Source organism: Corylus avellana, chromosome 7 (assembly GCF_965113065.1).
Source record: "Corylus avellana chromosome 7, dhCorAvel1.hap1.2, whole genome shotgun sequence".
NCBI classification, from domain to species: domain Eukaryota; kingdom Viridiplantae; phylum Streptophyta; class Magnoliopsida; order Fagales; family Betulaceae; genus Corylus; species Corylus avellana.
The window spans coordinates 21,562,253-21,580,945 of record NC_142496.1 but is presented as its reverse complement, the minus strand read 5'-3'; the positions used below and the strand labels follow the sequence as shown (position 1 = coordinate 21,580,945).

Genomic DNA, 18,693 nt, shown 5'->3' with positions numbered 1-18,693 from the left:
TCTCTCTCCAAGTCATTTACTCTTATTCCGTATCTCTCTCTTTAACCAGTTCATATCTCTCTCTCTCTCTCTCCTTTTTTTTCCTCTCTCTCCCTCCACTCTCCAACATTAAAATCTCTCCTCTTTTTTCTCTCAATCTCTATCTTTCTCTTTCTCCACGGGTGAAGATAAAGAGCACACCGGCGTGCTTGGCACGCCGGCAATTTTTTTTTTTTTTTTTATCAAAATATTAAAAAAAAAAAAGAAAAGAAAAGTTTTTTGCCTGGCGTGCTCTGAATCATGGGCCTCTTTCTCCACTCTCCAACATTAACAAAAACATAATCTATTGGCCTAAAAATTCAAATTGGAGTCCTTACCTTTTTTTTTTTTTTTTTTTTGGCTCCAGACCAACAATGTTTTAACATATTCTAATTTATATAAATTAAACTAAAATTAAAGGTCTGATGTTTTAATTCATTTGAATGTTTATGGATTTTTTTTTTTGGGTCTAATTTACTCGGATTTTCAAGCTTTTTTTCTCTACTTTTGAAAGCAATATTATTTCGCTTAATTTTTTTTTAATATTTGGAATTATATAGGTTTTATTTGTATTCAAATAAGATAGATGATTTATTTGATTGCATTAAATCTTGATTGAAAGACCAACTTTTTTAAAGAGTAAACGGATTTTTTTACTTATCATTTTAAAAAGTGAACAGTTAAAAATTGAACCGTTCATATTTTTTTTTCTCTCTCTATCTCTCTTTTTTTCCTCTCTCTCTCTCTTTTTTCTCTCCAAGTCATTCACTCTCATTCCACATCTCTCTCTTGAACCGGTTCATATCTCTCTCTCTCCTTTTTTTTCCTCTCTCTCCACGTCTCTTTCTCTCTTTTCTCTCCAAGTCTTTCACTCTCATTCAACATCTCTCTCTCTCTTAATTTCAAGAAAAAAGACATCTCTCTACCTCCACTCTGTCCTCTTTTTTTCTCTCCATCTCTATCTTTCTCTTTCTCCACTCTCCAACATTTACAAAAACATAATCTATTGGCCTAAAAATTGAAATTGGAGGTAATTATTCTTCTTAAAGAGTAAACCGATTTTTTAACTCATTATTTTAAAAAGTGAACAGTTAAAAATTGAACGGTTAATATATATTTTTTTCTCTATATCTCTCTTTTTTTCCTCTCTCAACGTCTCTCTCTCTCTCTCTCTTTTCTCTCTCTCTCCAAGTCATTTACTCTTATTCCGTATCTCTCTCTTTAACCAGTTCATATCTCTCTCTCTCTTTCTCCTTTTTTTTCCTCTCTCTCCCTCCACTCTCCAACATTAAAATCTCTCCTCTTTTTTCTCTCAATCTCTATCTTTCTCTTTCTCCACGGGTGAAGATAAAGAGCACACCGGCGTGCTTGGCACGCCGGCAATTTTTTTTTTTTTTAATCAAAATATTAAAAAAAAAAAAAAAAAAGTTTTTTGCCTGGCTTGCTCTGAATCATGGCCTCTTTCTCCACTCTCCAACATTAACAAAAACATAATCTATTGGCCTAAAAATTCAAATTGGAGTCCTTACCTTTTTTTTTTTTTTTTTTGGCTCCAGACCAACAATGTTTTAACATATTCTAATTTATATAAATTAAACTAAAATTAAAGGTCTGATGTTTTAATTCATTTGAATATGGATTTTTTTTTTGTGAGTGTGTAATTTACTCAGATTTTCAAGCATATTTTTAAGGTTTTTTTTTTCTCTCTACTTTTGAAAGCAATATTATTTTGCCTTTTATTTTTAATATTCATAATTATATAGGTTTTATTTGTATTGAAATAAGATAGATGATTTATTTGATTGCATTAAATCTTGATTGAAAGTCCAATTTTTTTAAAGAGTAAACCCATTTTTTAACTCATTATTTTAAAAAGTGAACAGTTAAAAATTGAACGGTTCATATTTTTGTTCTCTCTCTATCTCTCTTTTTTTCCTCTCTCTCAACGTCTCTCTCTCTCTCTCTCTCTCTCTCTCTCTTTTCTTTCTCCAAGTCATTCACTCTCATTCTACATCTCTCTCTCTTAAACCGGTTCATATATCTCTCTCTCTCTTCTTCTTTTTTCCTCTCTCTCCACATCTCTCTCTCTCTCTTTTCTCTCCAAGTCTTTCACTCTCATTCAACATCTCTCTCTCTTAAATTCAAAAAAAAAAGAAAACATCTCTCTCCCTCCACTCTCCAACATTAATATCTCTTCCCTTTTTTCTCTCCCTCTGTATCTTTCTCTTTCTCCACTCTCCAACATTAACAAAAACATAATCTATTGGCCTAAAAATTCAACTTGGAGGTAATTATCCTTCTTAACTTTTTTTTTTTTTTTTTTTTTCTTTCAGACCAACAATGTTTTAAAATATTCTAATTTATATAAATTAAACTAAAATTAAAGGTCTTATGTTTTAATTCATTTGAATGTTTATGGATTTATTTTTATTTTTTTGTAATTTACTCCGATTTTCAAGCATATTTTTAAGTTTTTTTTTTTCCTCTACTTTTGAAAGCAATATTGTTTTGCTTATTTTTTCTTAATATTCGGAATTATATAGGTTTTATTTTCAATGAAATAAGATAGATGATTTATTTGATTGCATTAAATCTTGATTGAAAGATTTTGTTTTATTTTGTATGTATAATTTTTTTTTTCTCAAATATTCAGAATTATGTGAATTTTATTTGTATTTAAATATAACATTTAGCATGTCTTTTTATTGAAAGAGTACTGATGATTGATTTTTTTAACATGACTATTTTAGCTTGTAATTAATAATAATAATAAAAAAATGAAGATGCGTTTAAGTTTTAAAATCAAATATAATCAAGAACCCTACATATAGCGCGAGTTATATGCTAGGGGATCTATGTATAAATAGATACATAGATACTTCTTCTTCATTTTTGTAGAATGCTAATCATATCATTTTTGGATTTATCTTTGTGTATCTATGTATAAATTCTTCACGACTGCAAATTAATTATTTTTATGTTTGTTTCTCTAGAAAGTTTCATTGTATTGAAATATAATAGGTATCACACCAATAAGATTTTATGTTTTAATTCATTTAAATATTTTATTAGATTTTTTTTTTTTTTTTTGTGATTTACTCGAATTTTCTAGCATTTTTTGGAAGTGTGGAAAGAAATTTATTTGACTGCATTAAATATTGAGTGAAATGTGTGTTTTATTTTGTATTAAAAAGAAGAGAGAAGAGTTTATTTATTTTACTCTGTATTTTTTCTAAAATAATTAGAACTTTATGGGTTTTATTTATATTACAATATAATAAGTATCACATCAACAATATCAGAGTTTCCTACTAATTTTCTATTAATATTTTGATCATCAGAATTCAAGTGTCCTTCTTACCATTTTTATTTTTTCTTTTATACTTTTCATTAAGTAGATGTTTGGTACATTTCAAAAAAAAAAAAAAATACATGTTCAGTACAGTAATTTACTGGTGTATAACCTTTAGTATGTATTTTCACACACATATTTTAACGTATAATGAAAAGTACGATGTGATGCATTTAAGTTTTGAAATTAAATTATAATGAAGAATCCCGCACATAGTGCGGGTTACATGCTAGTTAATCCTAATGATGGTCATGAGGCTTAGCCAATCCATGCACATAGTGCTCTCATTACATCTTCATATTCCAATAAGGTGATGGTGTTTTCATAACAGAAGAAACCCAAAAAAGAAAAGAGACTGTTTGGCAAAATCTAGAATGTCTTTCAAGTTTAGGAAAATTATGTCATGTTTCTTTTTGCTTCCTCCTTTTTTGACATATAATGGGATGGTGACATAATTGTCCTTAGGGTCATATCAGTTGCAGGTGGACCATATTACTCCGAGTATTTTGTTTTGAGTAATGTTAGACATACTTTCACTCCTTCACTCTCATTTTTGCAAGTCTTTAGGTGGGTTTAACATTATTATTAGATAAAATTTAATAATGATTCGTCTCAATTTCAATAATAATTTTAAAAAACCACTTAAGGAAATAGAAATGGAAAAGAGAAAGTGAGCGTGTGTGTAGCATTATTCTTTTGTTTTTTGAATGGATAATGGATTATTCAATAGTGATTCTCCTATTTTAAGTGATTATACACATTCATACTTTTACACTATATGATATAATAGTAATTTTAAAAGTCATGTCAAGGAGTATGAGAATAAGAGTGTGCGTAGCATTTCTCTCTTTAACAGCCCCACCCGGAAACTCTTTAATTTTTGTTATATATATATATATATATATATATATATATATTGGAGGGGCAGAAAATAGGGAGGTCAACAAAACCCTTAATCCCCATTTTCTCACCAAGTCACCAACTAATAGTCAACTTTTTCCTGTAAACAACGTGACCTATCCTACTCACTATCAGAAGGGGCGGTTGCTCGCGTGCATAGTGCCTACCAGCACCACCCCACCTGCTTAATTTCTCCTACAAATTCCGCACTCGATGCTTACATGCATTAATCAACACGAATTTCTCATTTCAACACACACATTCTTCTCGAAGTCAAGTAAGTTATGGCAGAAAGAGTTTTCACACTCTCGCAGGTTGCCCAGCACAAATCAAAGAAAGATTGCTGGCTTGTCGTCAACGGCAGAGTAAATCCTTCTCTCTCTCTCTCTCTCTCTCTCTCTGTGTTCACAGGTTTTAGCTAGGGCGGGTGATAATTTAGAATTGACTATTTTTCTTTTATCAGGTGTTGAACGTGACAAAGTTTCTGGACGAGCACCCGGGAGGAGAAGAGGTGCTGATAGAGTCGGCAGGGAAAGATGCGACAAAGGACTTCGAGGTTGTTGGACACAGCAAGGCAGCTCAAAACTTGCTCCGAAAATACCAAGTGGGTGTTCTTGAAGGATACACAGTCCAAGACGGAGACGCCAAGGAAGTCCCCTACAACGAATCCAAGAAGAAAGAGATGACTGCTTTTGTGATCAAGGATGACGGAAAGGCCACGTATGCGGGTTTCCTCGAGTTCTTCGTCCCGCTCTTGGTTGCCGGCTCCTATTTCTGTTACAGATACCTTAACAGAGCAGCCCAGATCATGAATTAGTTCATCTTTTGTCTAATTCAACCACTGCCCATTATCATCTATGTCGTCTACTTTTTGTTTTTGTTTTTTTTTTTAAGGTTTATTGATTGTCGCCTATATATATTGGCAGAATTTCTTGGGTCAACCTTACCTGCCAGAATCTGTTTCATTTGTTTGGCCCTTAATCTATTTACGTTGGTTAAAAATAAGATGAATATTGAAACTATTGTGTCGTGAGTTCACTCACACTCCATACTATGATACTACCATAAGTTTAATGTGTGGACACCGAGGAGCAAACGTATGCCTGCAAACACAGAAGATTCAATAAGTTGTTTATATTCTTTTACAAATTTAATAGATTAACTATTAAATTTATGAGGTTTACTATTGACTCATGTGAGATCTATATATGTCCACCAATTTAATAATTAATTTGTGAGATGCAATAGGCCAAATATGAAAAAAAAAATAATAATAAATAAATAATAATAATAATATTAATATTAATAATATTAACCCTTTACATTTATGTATAGAAAAAAGGGAAACTTCCTTTAATTCGAAAACTATAATGTGGGGTTCTAATCTATCAACCCTTTCAATCAACCGTAAGTTAAGATTTTATATCAAATTTTAATGAAACCAGCAAAATGACAAAAATACTCATTCATAATTTTTTTTTTTTTTAAATTTTAAAAAATCATTAAAAAAAGTGAAGAAACATCCTTTTCTGTTACATTTTCTTGTATCTTCTTTAATTTTTACTTTTTTAATTATTTATTTATTTTTTAATTTAAACGCGTAATTATATTTTTATAAATTGTATGGTAAGTACAACTTAATAGATTAGACATCAACCATTTTCTAGCTCTGTTTTTGGCTGCTGCATGATGACAGTTATTACAGATATTGACTGATTTAATACGCCAGCGGTATCCTTTATATGAATTGCCCACTGCTTCGTACCCATCAGTCAGAAAAACTGACAAACTACCCACACTGGATTCCTTCCAGACCCCAAGAAACATTTGGTAAAAATGCAGAACAGAAAATGCATGTAATCTGTACTAATTAAACAGACCAGGAAAATAGTTGAGGGATCGGTCAATGCAGGGAGAAGATGAAACAACTAATTCCGATGATGAAAAAACTCTCGAGTCCAAACGTACACAAAGGTTTCATTTACTTCGACGTAAAATTATTTTTGTCAAAAAATATTTTCAGGAAAGTCACTTTTTCTGAAAATATTTTTCACTGAAAACATTTTACGGTGTTTACCTCGCGCACGGAAAATCAATTTTTTTAAAAAATATTTTTAAAAACAATTTTTAATTTTTTTAATTTTTAAAAATATTTTTAAAAAACTATTAATATAAAAAATTATTAATTTTACATCAAAAGTAATGCCAGCTAACACATTTTGTGTTGTTCGATCTTTTCGACCACGAAACCTTCCTTGGATTTCAACTGGAACAGATGCCTGAATATGAGTTCCATCTATTGCTCCAACACAATCCTAATGAAGACCAATACAAGTTACGTTAATTTGACAAATTACTTGAATTTTTTTTTTTTAAAAAAAAAAAAATCAAATTTTAAAACTTACCTTAAAGTATGGGTAAAACCTTCGGCTATTCCTTATTTCCAACGGAGTAGAGTTATCAGGTTGTTTAATTAAATGTTTATATAGCGTCAAGACTCCTCCAAGTACAACCTTAAAATATCAATGAATAGACCTAATTGATCTATATAACCTTCCACCAACCACTCAAAACCTCACATTATGCCCAATAATGTGTAAAAATATCAACACTTGTTCCTTAATAGACATGTGAATGGTCTCACGTATAAGGTTGTTCTCAGCAAGAATTTTACATAATTCAAAGAAAGATACAGGACTCATTCTTATTTGGTCAAAACAATCTCGTCTGCTTCCATAAAGAATACTATCCATATAAATCCCTCTTTCATACTCTCGTTTAACATGAGGTTCCCTTCGTAATACTCTCTTAAATCTAATATCTTTTAAGATTACAAGCTCAACAGCAAGAACAGATGCAACTGTGATCGTAACTGTCGAAAGAATTGTTTCATCCATCTACAAACAACATAAAAATAAGCAAAAAGCAATAAATCATATATGCATTGTTTCCAATTCATCCTCAAAACTTGTACAGGATTCCAATAAATCAATAAATCATATTAATAAGCAATAAGCAATAAATCATATTAATATTTTAATATTTTTCATCAACTTACTATTTAACAAAAACAGAGCAAACTGCTATGTCCATATGTTGTAGAAAAACTCCCACTTCAACCCTAAATGTTAGGTATCAAATCATGTCATATAGGTCAAACCTTAATCGGACTTATTTAATTGAATATATTAGACCCTTCAATTCAAATTCCCTAACCAAAACATTGCGCTGCTCAACATCTCATTCCTCCACCACCACCATGCCCCCAAGCCATTGTTAACCCCTAAGACGTGAATGTGGGCGGACGAGAAAGAGACAGACAAACAGAGCAGCAACGACAAAAGACTGGAGGGAAGAAAGTTCGTTACAGGCTGTAAAGAGAGAGAGAGCACAGCAAATAAGGTCCCCCACATGTCTAGAACACAGAAGCGGACACAGGATTTCAGGAATCAATGAGCCTTTTTCTTTCTTTTCTTCTTTTCTAATTCCCAAGGCCGCCTTCAATATGGATGGATGGCCCTTGCAGCCAAAATTTTCTGTTGAAAATTAGACAGGCTCCGCTGTATAGGGCACTTTAATCGATCTACTTTGAGGTGCAATAAAGAAGCAGAGGTAATTTAGCTTCAACCACATGGGACCCTTTAAGGTCGTTTCATTTGGACGGTGCAAAAACATGTTTTTGTTAGGTTTTGCATCTCTTCCTAGAGTAATAAAAGGGTAAACTTCGAAATATTCCAAATATCATGTTAGAAAAGATATCCCTAGGCAGATGCAGCAAGGTTATGTGGCCCATTTGTAGAAATATTTCTACACAAAATAACAAATGAATAAAAACAAATTCATCATATTAAAGCATTTACAATGCCACCCATCTATCAAAAAAGAGAACAGAATCCCATAATTGTGGGCACGAGGAGGGAAGGGAATCTGTCTTAACAGTTGCATAATTTATCAGAGTAAAACAAAACCAACTTGAAATAAACAAGGCATTATACTAGATCGAGAAAGACCAAGCATTTGTTGTAGAAAAAACTCCATATGTTGTCAGAGAATGGTCATCATCAGGAAAAACATTGCAGAGGAAGTATAATTGGTTGGTCTGAATGATGTCATAAGTCATCAATTCATCCTGAGTGTTAGTTAATTTGTAGGGTGCTGTTTTGTTTTCTTTCCATCTGTTTTTTGAGTACACAAATAGGAGGACTCTCTACTCGCCTTTTACTTCACCTTTTGGGTATTGAAATTAGTGTGTATATGTTGTAGGTACATGTGATGTTGGCAACTGATCCTCTTGCCCGATGGATCATTGGGTTTCTAATTCAATACCTAAAGTCCTTGAGTCTGGAAAGCATCAATCCCATTTGGTTTATAAAACCATGGGTTTTCATGTATTAACTATAAATGAGATTTGGTTTTGGGGGACCAGGTGTACGTTAAAGGATCTTAAAAGGAAAGTAGCTAGTGAGCTGCTAGATTAAAATACTGAAGTAGGAATTTCTTCTTTTCAAACAATTTGGCTCCGAGGACCAAAACCAGTAGTGATAGAATTTCCTCTTTTAGGAGGAGTAAGAGGAACTTTTTCTAGTTCATTTTTGATGACCCAAATTGATCACACGATCAAATGAAAGAAAAGGAAGCAACGACCATAGCGATGGAAGAAACTAGGGAGATTGACCATTATCTAATGTATCAATTTTGCAGTGGCCTTGAGGGGAAAGAGGACAGAGGATCTAAAAATTTTCTGTACAGCCAATTTCAAAAAAATTGGTTTTTTAGATGTTTTTTAAAATTTTTGTTTGAAAAAATGTTCAAATTAATAACATAAGGAAAAAGATAAACAAGATAAAGTGGAGCTCAAAGAATTGAAGGCAGTTTATTGCAGCTTTAGATGGGACGACTAACACAGAGCCTAATGGTTTTTTTTCAAAACCACTCCACAGCAACCAGAATCAAGCAAAGAGCCAAGAGCCACAAAAAATCCACCCCAATCTGCCATCACAAAACCAGAAAATCAAAAGGAAATAAAAACCCATTCGGTTGAGGTTCATCTCAAAGTCAGAACTTCCAAGAATCAACAACCAAAAACAGCCTATAACAACAAAGATCATAGAAGTTCTCATTTTCCAAAATCCACACCCTAGACCCAAAACCTAAATCGCAAATCTGATACATTAATAGGGAAAGAAACCAAAATCAAAATCGCTCCATGATTTCCAGTTGTCCAACAGAGAAAGAAACCAAAATCATACGAAAATTACCAAGAGAAATTCGTAGATTTGAATCACTCCATACATATAGTTCAACAAAGAAAGAGAAAGATGAGAGTACCTGCATCGGGCTTGAAGAGTGAAGCTCGGCCGAGAGAGAGATGAGCTGTGCAGGTGAAGGAGAATCAGCAGCTGTGCGTGAAGGTGAAGGTGAAGGTGAAGGAGAGTGCGTGAAGGTGAGGAGTCGAGGGGGGGGGGGGGGGGTTCGGTTTTTTTTGTAATCAGGAGAGCGTCAGGTTTTTTTTGGATTGAGCAGGAAAAATGGTTTACGAATTTAAAAAGTGTAAACCATTTTCCCTAGAAATGTAAAGGTTTTTTGGTCAAACCGAAATTTTTGACCACCATTTTACATCGTAGTAAACACCGTAAAATGTGAAAAATATTTTCTGAAAATCATTTTACATCGAAGGAAACGGAGCCAAAGTGTGTGATGCACCATCTTCATACACGTCTAAATATTTCTTCCCTTATATAAGCATTTTTTTTTTTAAAAAAAAAAACATATCCACTCAAGAGGGATAAGAGGAATTCAAACTAGTAACTTTCGCTTCATTAAGTGTAATCCTAACCAATTGAGCTACCTCTTAGGATTTCACAAGCATTATTATTACAAGGGAAAATATAAAGCAACCGCCGGAAAAACATGGAGAAAATGTACACAAATGTAGGATCAGTTAGGAAAACAAATGCAACTCCACTAAAATACTTATATATACGCAGAAATCTCGCATGTTTTGAATTACAACCCTATGCCAACTTTCTTTGCCATTTTCCTTGCCTCTTATGATACAATAGAGTTTACCCCTTCATCAAAGAAATCAAAATTGGAAAGGAAAATTAAGAAAAAAAAAAAAAAAAATAGTGGAGAAGGGGCTGCCCTAACCACCCAGCACTTGATATTGTGTGCCAAAGAATGACAAGACCTTCGTTTCATCCAAAATCCAGTGACATTCACATTCCCCGAGATCTCCACTGATCCAAATACTGCCACCATCTACAAAATGCCAGATGAAGAACGAACGTAGATCCTTCTACACTGCACGGAATGCAACTAAAACTGCGGAAGAGAAACAAAAAGCATAAGCCTCCGTAAAGGAAAGTACCACCAAGGACAAACCAACCCAACCTTCCCCCACCCCCAACAAAAAGAAGAAAAAAAATGTCAATTAAATGATACCATCCCAGACTGCCAACTATAGAATTACATATATAAGCTTCAAACGAAATTGGAAACACACGCCAAGACGAAGTCAACTTTCCAGAAAACAAATGTATACATATCAGTCAATTTTTTCCACTTTTGATGACCGCAAGACCAATTAAATAACAAACAACAAAGATTCTTTGTGCTTTGGACTCGGGATACAGATGGAGAAAACTGGATGCACAGAGAGGTTTCAGTCTCCTAGAGATTCTATGAAGACAAAGTACTTCTTTGACAAACCAGCAACATGCTTTTAAGGGAGAAATCAAAATTCTTTAAGTTGCAAGTGTGATTGGAAAATTAATTTCCAAATATCACATTCTTCCTCAAGGAAGCAGGGTCTTTTTATTGATTTGGAGCACCCTGACCCTAAAAGAAGTATGAGCCTATGTATGCATTCGCATTTCTTCAGGAATGAGTCAGCAAAACACACTTAACAGCTGTCTACGTTAGTGCTGGGTGAACAAGAGAGGTAGAAATAATCCAAATTACAAAGTATCCAAGGATGAACAACATAAACAACGAGTCAGTATACAACTGGGAGGTAGAAGCATCTTACATACTACAGGGGGAGTTAGAATTTCCTGCTTCTAGCTACTGCTCTTACGGCAAAAAACTCCTTGTAGTTTGTTTTAAAAGGTTAATGGACAGCAATGTTTGACTGCATGGGCTATAAAATGACTAAAAAAAACAAGCGCCATAATAGGCCCTTGACAAATAACTGTAGTGGCCACTAGAAGACAATTTTTCCAAGAATATAGCACATAAAAATTGTTCCAAATACAACATACATTTCATTGGGTTTTCCATTACATTGAAGAGTTTTTAACAAAAAAATTTCAAATAGTTCCATCTGCTCCCTCTTCATTATTACTTTCAAATATATACTAGCTAAATTAGAAGCAGTGCACATATTCAAACAAGCTTGTCTGCAACTACTCCAAAGTACATAAGAAATTGACCAATTGAATTTGTAGTTATAAGAATGAGTGAAGGCATCCTTATTTTATTTTTGGATAAATAATTGAAATTTCATTAAAAAGTACGAAAGACGCAACTCAGGTACATAGAAAGTATACAAGAGAAACACGCAACTAGAAAGAGAGAAACTAAGATTAGAGAACACACTATACAATTCTATGAGACTGAGCAGGTTTTTGGCAGCCCAAGCTGCATGGCCTTGCTTTTGATTCCATTGAAGAGGAGGAAGCCTCTTGGTTTGACCATTTGAGGAGAGTGAGATCCTTAAGGTGGTGAAAGGTATAAACAATGATAAGACGCCCTGATGGTTTTACTATGGCTTTTTATCAAGTTTGCTGAGATGTGATCAAAGAAGATAGTATGGACATGTTCCATGATTTTCATGCTAGAAGCAAGATTGAAAAAACTCTTAATGCCACTTTCATTGCTCTTATCCCAAAGAAATTTGGGGCAATCAATGTTCAGGATTTTCGCCCTATTAGTCTAATGAGTGGAGCTTACAAGATTATTGCCAAAGTCCTTGCCAATAAGTTGAGTAGGGTTGTGGAAAAATCATTTCCAAGCCTCGGAGTGCGTTTGTCAAAGGTAGGCAAATCCTTGACTTCTTTCTTATAGTCAATAAATGTATGGATCGTAGAATTAGATCTGGTTAGTCTCGAGTTCTATGCAAGTTGGAAATTGAGAAGGCTTATGATCATGTCAATTGGGAGTTCTTATTCTATTTGTTGAGAATGTGCAATTCTTGTGGGGAATGTTATTAATGTTGATGGTTTGGTTGGTATTTTGGGCTGTGGGGTGTCTTCTTTGCCTTCGAAGTACCTTGGTCTTCCACTGGGCACATCTTTTAAGGCCAATCTATTTGGGTGGTGTTATTGAGAATCATATTAGGCTAGTTAAACTCACTAGTACCACCTGACTCTCAAGTGTCTTCACTCAACAGAAAACCCAGCAAATAAACAGCACTTGACAGAGGCATAGACAATGATTTTGATACCACTTGCTGACATGGCACAATCTATCACTTTGTGAAATGATTGATGTGATATCTTTCAACCCTATCCATTTCATTTAGAACTATGGAAGTTGTGTTTGTTAATGATCAATCCCAGTTCAGGATACAACAAATCATCTCAAGCCCTTCCTTCTAACTCACGACTGAAGCATGGAACAAATAAATTTGAAAAGAAACTCAACTATGTGCAAGTGGTGGAAGTTCATAAAAAGAAGAAACATGCCGACAATTCTAGGTATTATTATCACAAATGCAATTTTGATATCACAACAGATGCTGCAAAGTTTTTCAGAAAAGCTTACCAATCAAGCATAAGAGAATAACAATCCAAAAAATCACTTGAACAGGCCGGCTATATTGCATCTGGTACTGAGACCTTTGAAGTTGTCTCTGAATAGCTCCATACCAGCCATAAAGTTGCTTATCATAACAATCATCACAACTATCCAGGCAACTCTTGCTCCTTTCATAGCATGCATTAATGCCCTTTTTGGGAAAATAAAAATTAAAATCATTATGAGTGCTACAGCGCATATAGAAATCAAGAAGCAGACTAATCAAGAGTCTTAAGCTCAGAAACAGAGTAAAGTCATTGGACACACACCCTAGACAACTGAGGAGATCGCAATAGTGCAGTATCAGCTGCTTGTTGACCATCCATTGCCTTCCACTTCCTGAAACCATTCTTTGGCCACTTCAACTTTGATGCAGATTCCATGGAACCTAGGAATCCTGATAAACTAGGGATCTTCCGTACAGGTAACCCAGTCTGCCCATTAAAAGAATTCTGCTGGTTTACATCGTCAGGCACGACAATTTTCCAAGAACCAATGTCAGCACTAGCACTAGCGGTCCTCCTATGCCCATGTGACTTATCATCCCTAGCCTCCACGGACCCCAACTCAGCTGAATGGCGTGAGTTCTTTAAACAATCAGGGGCTGAATCATTATCTGTCACTTGTGAACTTTCAATGTCCCTTTGATTACTTTTTACAGGAGTTTTGTCCTCGGATGTTGATGGCCCCGAAAGAAACAATGCAAGTTCATCGCATTCTCCTTCGTCTAAACGCACCCAAGGCAATGATGCCTTGCCCTCTGAAAGAGCGGATTCTTGTAATGAATTTTCAATTTTCGAAATCTGGTCTTCTATTGCGATTATAAATTCATGGTGCCTGGCTCTTGCATCGTCACTTGAGCTTTTACCGTAACTTGACTGGACAGCCCGTCCAAACTCTTCTAACTGCATTGCCACCCAGAAGATTCAATCAGACATTCATTACACTGCTATAAGAACAGCCCCAATCAACCAAATTATGTACAAGCACGGGCAGAAGGTGGGAGATTACCTGCCATTTGGTAGTGCCATGGGCAGTATGAAGATCCCGGCAGAGTTCTTCAGAATCCCACATGCCAGAAGAGTCTTTCTTTGCGTGAATCCAAGTTCTATACGTAGATTCCATCCTTAATAACCACAAAAAAATAAGAATAACATAATATTAATAAAACCCAGCTCAAACCCAGCATTTAACGTTGAAAGTGAATGAGAACCTGCGATGAATAACCATACATCTGTCCGTGTTTGAGTGAACCAAAGAGCCTGGTATACACAATACGGGGTAAAAAAAAAGACCCAATGCTGCATTTGGTTGCAACAAAATGTGGGGAAAATCATAGAAAAGAAGAAAATCTAAATCACAAGCTTTCATTTTTTGGGGCTTAAAAGAACAAAAGCCAACGCTCAAAATCCTACCAATAAAACCGTGTAATACGATTCAAAATTCAAATTACGGTTCAATTCTTCTAATCTTTTCAGCACTTTTTTCTTGGCTACCAAACAAATAAAATATAAAAATTTAGGACAAAATTACAAATGTTTAACAGCTGAAAGTAGAATGCAAATAAAAAATGAAACGGGGTACCTGTCCGCAGATTCCTGAACTTCCTCGGCCGCAGAGAAGAAGGGATCCTTCTCCCACCGATCAAAACTCGAAGCCATTTCAAAAAACCACGATTGGAGATGGAAAAACAGTAATAGCAGCAACAACAAACAATATCTGTACAGAGAAAAAGGGGAATAAAGCAACCCTAGCCGAATCGGGATATTTCAATCAATCTAGCAACGAAATTCGCTACAAGCCTACAACATTGATAAAGCCAATCGATGGGTAGAGATTAGATTCTAAAATCAGTAAGAATGGAAAGAGAGAAAAGAAAACGAGAGCGAGAGCGAGAGCGAGAGAGGGGGGGCAAATTCTCGGGTCGTTGGACGATCCGACGAACGAGAAGGTGGAGGGGAAAGCTAGCGGGTGATCTATAATAATAATAATAATAATATCGCAAAGCGACAAGAATCGTAAAGGTGCCTCCGCAGCCACACGATGGACGGTATTTTTAAATTGCGTTGTCCAGAAGGAAATAAAATAACAAATTAGAAAATGGAAACGATGTCGTTTTCGACAGCAACGGTTGGCTCTGCGGTCAAAATTGGCATACAGCATGCAAAATGAAATAAAACGACCCGCACGCGAGCTTTGACCTTTGTAATGGCCCACCAGGCAAAAAGACAAAAAGGAAAATAATAAATAAATAAATATAATATAATAATTAGCTCTCTCTTGCACCTTACAGCTAATGAACGTATAATACGATGTAATTGTAGACCTACTTTATAGTTGAGCAGTTGTGCAGCCAGTTGGATCCGTTCGGTTGGGCTGGAAACAGTAATTTTTGCAAGTTTGATATCCATTGCATGTAATTATTCCACACGACAGTTAAGATATTGGACTTGTTACAAACACCAGCAGTGCACCGCAGGGGTGTGTGACCGATGTATATATATATATATATGCAACTTAAATATTTAGATATTGTAACCGAAAAAAGAATGAATGAATAATGGGTCATTTAAATTAGGAAAAAGAAAAGATTCGTGTACCTGATATTTGTCTTATGAACTTGGGCCCCACTCAGGAAGTCTTTTTTTACACTACACCCTTTAATAAGCTGAGTTGGCCAATGAAAATGATTGCTCAAACCTAACAAGAGTGACAACCAAAAGGAACGACCACAGGGAATGATTACCTTGCCACATAACTCATAAGCACCCCAACTTCCTGATATTCCTGGCGGCCGGGAGGAATATTCCTAATGGTATTTTGACTATTTTCTTGAGCCCACAATCCATAGGTGAAAGGAGTGGGAGACTACTCCCTGTAAACAAACACCAAGTTTTTTTTTTTTTGGTTTTTAATAATCTCCTCTTTTAAGCTCAATCTACTAGCTTAAGTATTGGAATAATCTTCGGCTTGAACATCTAGCAAGGATCTTTGTGATTAACTTCAAATCCTTCTTATATATAGCTTGTCTTGGTTTACAGTTTGAGTGTCATCGATCAACTGATATTTTAGTTGGCACTATATGTGAGAAAATTTGATTGTTGATTCCAAAAATAAAAAATCATATGTTGAACACTAGAGAAAGTGAGGCTCCTAATCAAGATGAGTGAAACCGAGAGAAGTCCCTTAAACATAATTCAAGTAGCCACGTGGATGCACGCATCAATGACAACATGATGAGAACCATAAATGACAAACGATCTACTCCATAGGACGAACTTGCTTTTCCTTAACAAGGCGATACAAATTTTGCCTCCCCAAGTTTAAAATGCTATCGAAACGAAGGTGATAATGGTCGCAATTATTGATGTGGCACTATTGGACCTAAAGCTAAAGTTACAAATCAAGACAAACTTTTGTCAAAGAAAGAGAGTTGTGAGATAACCAAACTTCAAGAAGATTCATAACCGTGAGACATCCTGATTTCAAGGAAATATACGGCTGTCAAACAGCAAACATGTGGTGTATATTTTCTCCATCTTCCACGGCCTTAATCCTGCATGGCAGGTTGCTTTGTTCATCGTGTCTCTTATTGTCCAGTAGCTAGTAGTTGTTTTCTCTGTTTCAGTACAAAGTTTAAAACTATGTACATTATCCCTTATAAATAGTGATCTGAGGTCTGATCCTCAGCAAGACAATTACAACCAAAACACTTGGTGTCTTCAATTCTATAGGCACAACTATTATACTTTGACATACATGCCAATAAAATGCATGTTATAAAATTTTCGTTCCTTTTCTCTTGTGAAACCACGAACTCACCTAATTATACAACACGTGTGTGCTGCAATTAATGTTAAAATCATTAATTTTTTTTTAAAGTTTAAACTGATAAGAAGATATAAATTTAATCATTTAATTAACATTCTCTTTCATGTGTGAGTTCAAATTCTCTTATAATAAGTGAAACTCAGCACGTAAAATATTTAATTAAAATGAAATAAATGATAGAATCAATGTTCGAATTCAGGGTCTTTGGCTCTGATACCATATTAAATTAATAAATTACTAATTATCTCATAAATTAAAACTTTTAAGAAAGATGATCATGATTTAACATGGTATCATAAACAAATATCCTTAATTTAATTTTTTTTTTACAAACACCAAAATTTTTACTGTAACGTCGCCTTTGGAAGTGTACTAAATAAACAGCAACAAAATCATTCCATTATATATTTATAACAACAAAAACATTTCATTTACCTCTTTCAAGGCACAATTTTGTTAACTTTCATTTTATTTACCCACGCAACGAACGAATTCTTGGAGTCTCTAAACCCCAAGAACCCATGTTCCTTGCTCTTATTCATACTATCTATGAAATCCCCACCAGAAAGTACAGCATCCGCAAACCACCACAACCCAACTTCTTCCAATTTTGTGGGTTGCAGCTCATTCTTCCTCACAATCTCTTCCCACACTCCACCCTTGTCTTTCATCATCTCCACCAACCTAACTTTCTCACCCTCCTCGAATCCATACTCCTCAATCCCAAATTGCTCCGCCAACGCCTTCCAAAGATGCATCCACTTGAACACGTCTCCGTTGTTGCAATTAAACGCTTCGTTCCATGCATTAGGCTCCACCGTCGCCCATATATACTGCTCCGCAATAAGATCAGCATCTGAAGCCACCGAGTAAGACTCCCAGGCGACTTTGCTTCCAGGGAATCTCAACGGAAGCCCCTCGTGCTTGCATATAGCGGCGTATACGCAGAGCGTGCCTATTATGTTCATCAGGCTATACGGGGAAAATCCGAATATCAGGTTGGGGCGATGGATGGACCAAGTCAACCCATCTTTATTCTTGGCTTCTTCAAATAAAACGTCTTCCTGGGTGTAGTAGAAATTCGGCACGTTCAATCTGGGCAAATCCTCTGTAAAAGGCGGGCTGTGGGTTTTGATCTTGCCAAGGGTCTCGAAGGGTCCGGCGTAGTGTTTGGTGCCGGTCTGGAGGCAGATGTGGCGGAGATTCGGAGCGTTTGGGATTAGAGCGCGAAGCACGTTGCGGAACATGGCGCCGTTGGGCTCGCAGTTCTGGGCTTCGGTGCCTCGGTTGGTCCACGTGGCGTAAAAGATGTGGGTGACATCGGCTAATTGGGAAAGCTTGAGTTGGGTGTCATGGGAATCAGAGACGTCGCATTGGATGTACTCTATTGGATGATGATCCGCGTTCCACTTGGGGCGTCGACGGCGCGCCACACCGTAGACCTTCCATGGGCCGCCGGGGGTGTCTGGAAGTGGGAGGATTTCAGCTAGGCTATTGCCGATGATGCCAGTCACACCGATCACCAAGCCTACGCTGTGGTAGCTTCGAGGTGGTGCCTCTTCGACGTCATATTTGTTCTGCAAATTAAATTCAAAATAACTAAGAGTTAGCATTTGCACGTATTAGCATGTGCGCCCGCTTATCACAGAAAGGGTAAGAGTTTGTGCCTTTGCAGCGCCGACAGCTCTAGCCAACCACCAACTCATTCTGAAGGGGAAAGAAAGAGAAGGATGAAAATCAAGAAAAAAAAAATTATAACTGAAGAAGAGCGTGTGATCGGGAGCGGCACAGGC

General features: G+C 35.6%; 2 protein-coding genes and 2 pseudogenes across 4 annotated transcripts; 1 reads left to right on the top strand and 3 right to left on the bottom strand.

The window, feature by feature from the left end:
- Positions 1 to 4,487: 4,487 nt before the first annotated feature.
- On the top strand, positions 4,488 to 5,292 carry LOC148584667 (uncharacterized). The gene is made up of 2 exons (XM_088518676.1): positions 4,488 to 4,635; positions 4,734 to 5,292. The coding sequence occupies exons 1-2, from the start codon at positions 4,555 to 4,557 to the stop codon at positions 5,085 to 5,087; spliced, it is 435 nt and encodes a 144-aa protein (XP_088374802.1). The 5' UTR covers positions 4,488 to 4,554; the 3' UTR covers positions 5,088 to 5,292.
- A 630-nt stretch (positions 5,293 to 5,922) lies between these two features.
- LOC148584666 (uncharacterized) lies at positions 5,923 to 7,167 on the bottom strand (annotated as a pseudogene).
- A 3,063-nt stretch (positions 7,168 to 10,230) lies between these two features.
- On the bottom strand, positions 10,231 to 15,002 carry LOC132184952 (Syntaxin/t-SNARE family protein). 3 transcript variants are annotated; one of them, XM_059598748.2, is made up of 6 exons: positions 14,654 to 14,741; positions 14,283 to 14,561; positions 14,081 to 14,195; positions 13,339 to 13,974; positions 13,037 to 13,220; positions 10,231 to 10,594 (listed from the first exon to the last, which is right to left on the bottom strand). In XM_059598748.2, the coding sequence occupies exons 2-6, from the start codon at positions 14,438 to 14,440 to the stop codon at positions 10,569 to 10,571; spliced, it is 1,119 nt and encodes a 372-aa protein (XP_059454731.2). In that variant the 5' UTR covers positions 14,441 to 14,561; positions 14,654 to 14,741; the 3' UTR covers positions 10,231 to 10,568. The 3 variants fall into 3 exon arrangements, with proteins under 3 accessions (XP_059454731.2, XP_059454732.2, XP_088374815.1); XM_059598749.2 differs by lacking the exon at positions 14,283 to 14,561 and having other exon boundaries at positions 14,654 to 15,002; XM_088518689.1 differs by lacking the exon at positions 14,654 to 14,741 and having other exon boundaries at positions 14,283 to 14,370.
- A 2,329-nt stretch (positions 15,003 to 17,331) lies between these two features.
- Positions 17,332 to 18,682, bottom strand: LOC148584665 (3-oxo-Delta(4,5)-steroid 5-beta-reductase pseudogene; annotated as a pseudogene).
- Between the last annotated feature and the right edge of the window lie 11 nt (positions 18,683 to 18,693).